The sequence below is a fragment of the Lolium perenne genome, chromosome 7 (genome assembly GCF_019359855.2).
Source record: "Lolium perenne isolate Kyuss_39 chromosome 7, Kyuss_2.0, whole genome shotgun sequence".
Classification (NCBI taxonomy): domain Eukaryota; kingdom Viridiplantae; phylum Streptophyta; class Magnoliopsida; order Poales; family Poaceae; genus Lolium; species Lolium perenne.
The window spans coordinates 220,435,508-220,443,223 of record NC_067250.2 but is presented as its reverse complement, the minus strand read 5'-3'; the positions used below and the strand labels follow the sequence as shown (position 1 = coordinate 220,443,223).

Here is a 7,716-nt window from a genome sequence, read left to right as displayed (position 1 = left end):
TACTAAGCAATTGAGACAGAGTCAACCATGTTAGTCAACACAAAAAGTGTTCACCTTGATGTGCTCTTGGATGAGGTGGAAAGAGTTGGAAGGATTAGGTTTAAGATTTGCTTAGTATAAGGGCTCAAAGTGGGCATCATGAGATAAGCGGCAGATTTGACCATTATCTCATGTGAGCTCATTTTGAATCCAAATTTGATTTGATTTGAGTTTCTTTGATTCCAAAGTGTTTCTTAAGTGTTTATTAATATTATCCAACCATTGGCACAAGTTAAATTGGCCTAGGTTCAAGATTTTCAAAATTGGCCACAAGCCATATGTGAGGTGATTTGCATTTTTTCTAATTTCTTCTTTTCTTCTTCTTTTCTTTTCTTTGGTCACATTCATGATGGCTTAGGGTTTTAGCATATTTGAAAAGAACACCAAACATCATTCATGGCAATGTCATATAAAAATGCATGACACTATGCATAGCACCTTATGCAAGATAAAGTTTTTGTTAGTTCTAAATTTTGAATATTGGAAACCACTTTTCTCATTGATTTGAAATATGGGATGTTACAGGGAGGAACTAGGCCGTGCACACCCCAACAACTCCACCGCCGTAGACGACAGCGCGGCGAAAAGGTGTGGTGGAAGCGGCCGCCACGCTGGATATGGAGGTCGCCGGAGTCGGGGATTTGGCGGCGGGCCTGCGCGTGGAAGGCGAAGTGGAAAAGGGGGAACGAGAATGTGGTGAGAGAGTGTTGCCGCGTGACAGGTGGTCCTAGGGTAAAGTTGTCGGAACGACAGCGCGACGCGAGGCGTGATCAACGCCATCGGGCGGCCATGGAGAGAGGGCTCGATGGAGCGAACCAGCCACCGAGCACTTTTTAGCAATTAGGAAGAAAAAAAAACTCTGCCGATCGGGGGAGAGGTGGAGATGTTCTAATTAACCCCTCAACACCATGGTCTTTACACAACTAACTTCCAAATGTTCTTGATAGCTATAATTCGTAACCACACATCGCTAAGAACAAGTCCAGCATCCGACTAGTAAAATACAGCGCCGTACCTTCCAAATAAAAAAGTACAATCCTGGCATCTTGTCCTGCTCATCGGAACTAGAAAGGAACTTTCCCTGGGTGTGAAAGCTAGGCGGCAGGATGACACTAGGCATCGATATATTATGCACGTGGTCCATGACTCATCGAACTGGCGGAATATTATTTTCCCTGGAACTAGCCCCATTTTATCAAACCTTTTCTCCGGCCCGGCATGTTGATCTTTCAGCAGCGTTTAATTTCCCACTCCTGCAACCGATAGCTACGTGCACTAGACCGGACATCGTCTTCCACCTAACTTCATCCAGCCTAAAACCCACATGTGCTCCTCATTGATGCCACTATCTTAACAAGAAACCAAACCAGACACACTTTCTAAGCACACATCAGCCCGGCGACGACCTCTACATATCCAACATGTGCGCATGACTAAAAACAGACATGACACTTTATTTTCCTGGCGAAAAACTGTTAACAAACATGTGGATTTTTCTTTAAAGTACATCTAACAAGTGGACAGTTCCGTTCCGGGACCAATTTTCGGTCCTGAGGTCACCCCAATTTTCTGCATTTTTGTCTTCGACTTAGTCACAGCCCCCGATAGTTTGTCTGAATGCGATGGAGTGGCAACCAGATGAGAAATGCTTTTACTCAGCCGCACACGTTTGTGCCATCGATTTTCTGCTTTAAGGACATCTCTAGTCGCGTCCCCAAACGGCTCTAGATCGAGTGTTAGAGGTACGTGTTTTGTTCGTGCCGCATTTCGGGGACATCGCTTTCCAGTCGCGTCCCCAAACCCCGCCTCCGAATATGAAAACACAACCATTTATTAAATATAGCATACAAATAAATATGTTTGCGAAGATTGTTTTCAAATTAAAATGCAACAAATAATAAAACAACTAAACAAATAAATATGGCTAGATCAAGGTGCCGCGGCATTTGATGATAATCCTTCGATCCTCCACAAATGATCAACGAGATCAGCTTGATGTTGCTCGTGAACATTGTTGTCACGGATCTCTGCGTGCATGGCGAGGAAATCTGCAGGCAACTCATGATCAACCTCCACAAGAGGGCCCTGACACTCATAGGGATCAGCATGTGTCCTGGCATGATTCGTGCGGTCATCCTCGATGATCATGTTGTGCATGATCACACAAGCCTACATCACCTCCCACATTTGGTCGTGAGACCAGCTTAGAGAAGGGTACCGGACAATTGCAAATTGAGCTTGAAGCACACCAAATGCCCACTCGACATCCTTCCTGCAAGCCTCCTATCGCGAAGCAAATGGGAATTCTTCTGACCAGATGGATTCGAGATTGTTTTGATAAAAGTGGCATATTCTGGATATATACCATCTGCTAGATAATAGCCTTTGGTATATTGGTGACCATTGACTTCATAGTTGCATGGTGGAGCATGACCTTCCACTAGTCTGCTGAACACCGGAGACTGCTGCAACACGTTGATGTCATTGTGTGATCCCACCATGCCAAAGAAAGAATGCCAAATCCATAGGTCATAATCTGCCACAGCTTCAAACACCACACTGCAATATCCATAACGCCCTTTGTATATACCTTTCCAAGCAAACAGGCAGTTCTTCCATGACCAGTGCATGCAATCAATGCTTCCAAGCATTTCAGGGAATCCTCTGGCAGCATTTTGTGCCATGATCATTGCAGTCTCTTCCTCAGTTGGCCCTCTCAAGTAGTATTTGCCAAACTTTCCAACCACAGCTCGGTAAAACTTGTACATGCACTCAATGGCAGTAGAGTCACTCATGCGAAGGTAGTCGTCCTGTGTATCGGCAGGTGCTCCGTATGCAAGCATCCTCATGGCGGCGGTGCACTTATGAATCGACGAGAACCCGACAACGCCTACAGCGTCGTGTTTGAGCTCGAAGTAGGGGTCGAACTTTCGAACGCCGTGGAGGATATTCATGAACAAACCCTTGCTCATCCTATACCGGCGCCGAAAATTGTCGGCATGTGTTGCCTCATCTGCGAAGTAGTCATTGTGCAGCATGGTATGCCCCTCCATCCTCTGTCGGGGCTTCGACTTCTTTCTCCCCGGCCTTGATCCTCCGCGTCACGGTCTCTTCCTCTTCTCCGCCTCGGCGTCAAGCACGTCCTAGAGGGACGCGATGATCAGCAAATGCTCCCGGAGGTCGTCGTCGAAGGCTTGCTCGTCCTCCAGCAGTAGGGCAAGCATCTCGTCGTCACTATCCATGTCTGAAGCAAAATCAGTGGTTAAAATTGCGCCTCAGCAGACGAGGCAACGAACAGCGGCCAATCGCGCGTACCTGGCAAGTCGTCGAGCACCTTGTGTGCGCGGAGGTGGGGTGGATTTAACGCTGCGTTCGCAGGCGAAGCGTCGGCGGCGGAACGACCGGCGAGAGTGCCAGCCGCGACGACGGTGCCGACTCTCAGAAGAGGTCAGCCGTCGAAACGGCCGGCAAATCCAGCGGCGGCGGAGGTGTGGGAGGCGCGGGAGGGAAGGAGCGACGAGAAAAGAGTGCGAACTAATGGTTTATGAAAATAGTCGCCGATATGTGGGAGTCCTCCTTGCTTTTCGTTGTGTCCAGTGTGCCCGGAGTATCCCCTGTGGGGCGGGGACGGCCACGGGGTGCCGGACACCGTATTGGAGCGCGTCGGACAAAAAACTGCTTTGGGGGACATGGTTAGGAACGTTTTTTTTATCCAACACGTTCTAAATCGCTTTAAGGGACGGTTTGAAGACGCGACTAGAGATGCTCTAAGATTTGTGGCACAGTCTTCGTCAAATTATATCGAGATTCATTGTGTTTCAACTTGGTCAGATCAAAACACACAATGATACGAGGTCACGCGCACGGAACAATCCCTAGGTTACGACGAACATTTCACTGTCTGTATCTGGTCAGAAATCACAAAATTCCATTGGAATCGCAGTCTTTCATTATTTGTGTGAGGCAATTGCATTTCTGTGTGTGTATATCCGTTTGATATGGACAATTACAAAAGTGCATGCACGTACAGCTACAAGAGAATAATATAGTGTACCCGCACAGTACATATTCTTTGCTATTTGTACACGAGGGCTATACCGCTGGATACTTAATGGGTTTTTCCAGCTGTCGTTGCTGCGTCATGCGTGCCGTGGCGTGCGTCCTCCACCCTCCTCCTCACCGTCACGTTGAGCCCGCCGGCCATGTGAGAGGTCAGCAGCGGCAGGAACACCGGCGTGCGGCCCTCGTCCACGGGCCGCAGATCGAACCGCCGGAGCACGGCGCAGGCGACGAACTTCATCTGCGCGAAAGCCATCTCCCTGCCCAGGCACGTCCGCGGCCCGCCCTGGAAGACTGGGTACTTGAAGGGGGACACGCCGCCGGCCATGCCGTCGGACGGCAGCGCCAGCCACCGATCGAGGCTGAAATCGGCCGCGTCGGAACCCCAGATGGCCTCCATCCTCCCCATGCCGTACTGGAAGTAGGTGACCCGGTCGCCGGCCCCCACGCGGGTGCCGTCCGGCAGCACGTCCGCCGCCGCCGCGTGCTTCGAGTCCCACGCCACCGGAGGGTACAGCCGCATCGTCTCGCTCAGCGCGGCGTGGAGCACCCGCATCCTGCGGAAGTCGTCCAGGTCGAAGCCTTCCCCGGCGTTGCTGCTGCTGCTACTGCCTTGTAGTTGTTGCCTCATGCTGGTGATCTCATCCAAGACATCCCGCTCGACGTCGCGGTGGCGCATGAGCAGCCAGAAGAACCAGGTCAGCGCCGACGACGTCGTGTCGCGGCCGGCCATGATGAAGCTGATCACCATGTCCCGGATCTCCTCGTCGGCGTAGCCGCATTCGATCATCCGCGACAGCAGGTCGTTCCTCGCGCCGTTGACCAGGAACCGTTCCTTCTTGCGGCTCCGGATGAGGTCCATGACGGCCTCGTGGATCACCTTGACCTCCTCCCGCAGCCGCCTCTCCGAGCCGATGTCCAGCGCGCGCTTGATCTTCCACACGGCGGCCACCGGCGCGGCGCCCCGCCTGGCGATGATCCCGGCGGCCGCGTCGAAAGCGGTTGCCAGCCTTGGCGCCGGCAATGCCGGGTCAAGGCATCCTGGGTCAACGCCCAGCGAGACACGGCAGATGACGTCGAAGGCGAACCGACGGAGCACATCCTGCATGTCCACGGCACCGCCGCCCGGCTCCGCGGCCGCCTCCAGCGCCGGCACGAGGCGGTCGAGCGCCTCGGCCTCGAGCACGGCGATCTCCAGCTCCCGGAGCGTGCGCGCCGAGAACTCGTGGCTCACCAGCTTCCGCTGCGCGGACCACATCTCGCCGTCGACGTTGAAGATGCCCTTGCCGAGCAGGTCGCCGAGCACGTCGGTGAAGGGCTTCCCCTTTGGGTAGTTGGCGAAGTTGCCCTTGAGGATGTGCTCAACGTTGACCGGGTTCGCCGTCACCACGGTTCGCCGCGCGCCCAGCCGGTCAACGACGATCGTCTGCGTCGGCGAGGCGGACAGCATCTCGGTGTACCAGTCGAGGAGCCGCCGCCGGTTCTCGTAGAAGGCAACCAGGCAGCCGATCACCGGGTAGCTTCTTGGCCCATGCACAGGGCTGCTAGACCTAAATCGAAGAGAGTATAGCAGGAGCAAGAGGCAGCATCCGACAAACTGAAAGAACATCATGTAACTTCCAGGTATCATGCTGTAGGCTGGATTTACTGATTCTAGTGAGAGAGGGGAGGTAGAGGATGGGTGGGACAATACACAGTGATCGGCGACATATATATATACACATCTGCATACGTCTAGATATATATATTTGGGTAGAGGGAGAGACCGGTGCGAGGTCGGCAGGGGCGCCATTGGAGTCCATGCCTGCTCTCGGTCTGGGGGTCATTTTAAATACACACGTTTTAGTGGAGGGAAGGAGCCTCTCCATTAATTTCCTTGTTTTGGCTCATGAGCAAAGCATTATACTATTATTACTGTAAGAAAATAGCACTTCATGTAGGAGTATTAAAACATTTGCGACTATTCCTTGGTTGCCCTTTTTCTTCTGCTTGTAGAGCTTTAGGTATTGTTGAGTGCTGGACTTTCATACTCCAACCGGTTATATTGTAAGGTTTTTTTAGACGGTAGACAGATGAGCCCAGGTTTAAATTAATAAAGCCACACACGGCAGAACCCATACAAACAATACGACACAGAAAAAAACAGTTCCAGGGGTCAAGACCTATCGACCTACAACACTCGGAAAGACCACCGTCAATCCGTGCAACAAGAGGCATACGTCTAGGGTCCCCAAACACCAGGCGCCACATAACCACACATAGATGGATACAACTCGTGACGACTAGCACTCTCGATGCTCCGAATGGAGCGCTCGGATCCGGCTAATCGTCATGTCTAGCACCACACAGTCCTGCAGCCTAGCCACTGGTATGGCAATTTTACCCACGGGTACGGGTGCCCGCGGGTACCGTACCCGCATGGGCAGGGTATGGGTACACTTTCATGCCCATGGGTAGTACCCATACCCTACCCGTTAAGTCATAGGTAGGGCACGGGTATAGCTTTGTACCCGCGGGTATACCCATACCCTGCCCGTTTAGTGTAAAAATCTTACGTGACACGTCTACTTTTATTTAGTTATGCCCATGGGTAGTATATGAGAATGGGATTTTCATATTTTTTAATTGTTATATACTAAACTACTTGTTATCAAGTTGAGATAATTCATTTTTTATCGAATTTGTTATTGATAAATGTAAAATTGAGAGTGGCTTGTGTACAATTTAACCTACCCACCGGGTACCCAATGGGTACGGGTACCCGCCGGGTATGGGTATGGGTAAACTTTTGTACCCATGGGCACGGGTATGGGTAGAAGTTTGTACCCATCGGCTATACGGGCATGGGTATGGTATTGCTATACCCTGCCCATACCCTGCCCATTGCCATCCTTGGTCTCCACATCTGCAAGTACATGGATAATTTATAGAGATTGTCAGCTAGTTGGAAGGGAATTTTCCTTCAATCGTGAATTTATTCTGGATGTTCCATAAGAACCATAAGAGAGCAGCCCCCAAGCAGTTTACGGACAACACTCCACATGAACTTGGCCAAAGGGTAGGAAAAGAAGATATGGTTTGTGTCCTCCCACTCGTCACACAACACGCATCTCCCCGAAGAAGGACCAAGACGGTTACGTATGTTGTCATTGGATGGAAGCCGTTTCTGAACAAGTTGCAAGAGGAAAACCTGGATCTTCATAGGGACAGACACCCTCCATAAATCGATGAAGTGTTTTGTAGGGGTTCACTGGCACATTTTCTTGTAGAGAGAGCGAATGGAGAACTTTTCCGAAGTTTCCAATGCCCAGGTAATGCGGTCAGGCTCCGGCGTAAGCTGGCAGACCCAAATCTCCCGCATCAGCTCAGGCCTGTCACCAACAGCTCGTGTCAAAGGTCATGTTTCAGCGGGATACACCAGGAGTCACGTGCAAACGCGCGAGCGATTGAGCACACAGGTTCGGTTGCTAGCGCAAAGATGGAGGGGAAACGGTCCTTTAGGGGCCTAAACCCAGCCACCAGTCCAACCACAGCATGGTAGACGTCCCGCTACAAACCTGGTGTTTTACCCCCTAGAAAATACCGATTTTACCTTTTGAATGGCATTCCAGAACTGGG

At 51.2% G+C, this 7,716-nt stretch overlaps 1 protein-coding gene across 1 annotated transcript; it reads right to left on the bottom strand.

The window, feature by feature from the left end:
• Window positions 1-3,955: 3,955 nt before the first annotated feature.
• LOC127313585 (cytochrome P450 94B3) lies at window positions 3,956-5,911 on the bottom strand. Its single transcript, XM_051344072.2, has one exon. It carries the CDS (start codon window positions 5,888-5,890, stop codon window positions 4,148-4,150), a length of 1,743 nt encoding a protein of 580 aa, XP_051200032.1. The 5' UTR covers window positions 5,891-5,911; the 3' UTR covers window positions 3,956-4,147.
• Between the last annotated feature and the right edge of the window lie 1,805 nt (window positions 5,912-7,716).

Excerpts from the sequence above, each read along its gene's own strand:
- LOC127313585 (XM_051344072.2), bottom strand. The coding sequence starts at position 5,890 with ATGGCGCCCCTGCCGACCTCGCACCGGTCTCTCCCTCTACCCAAATAT.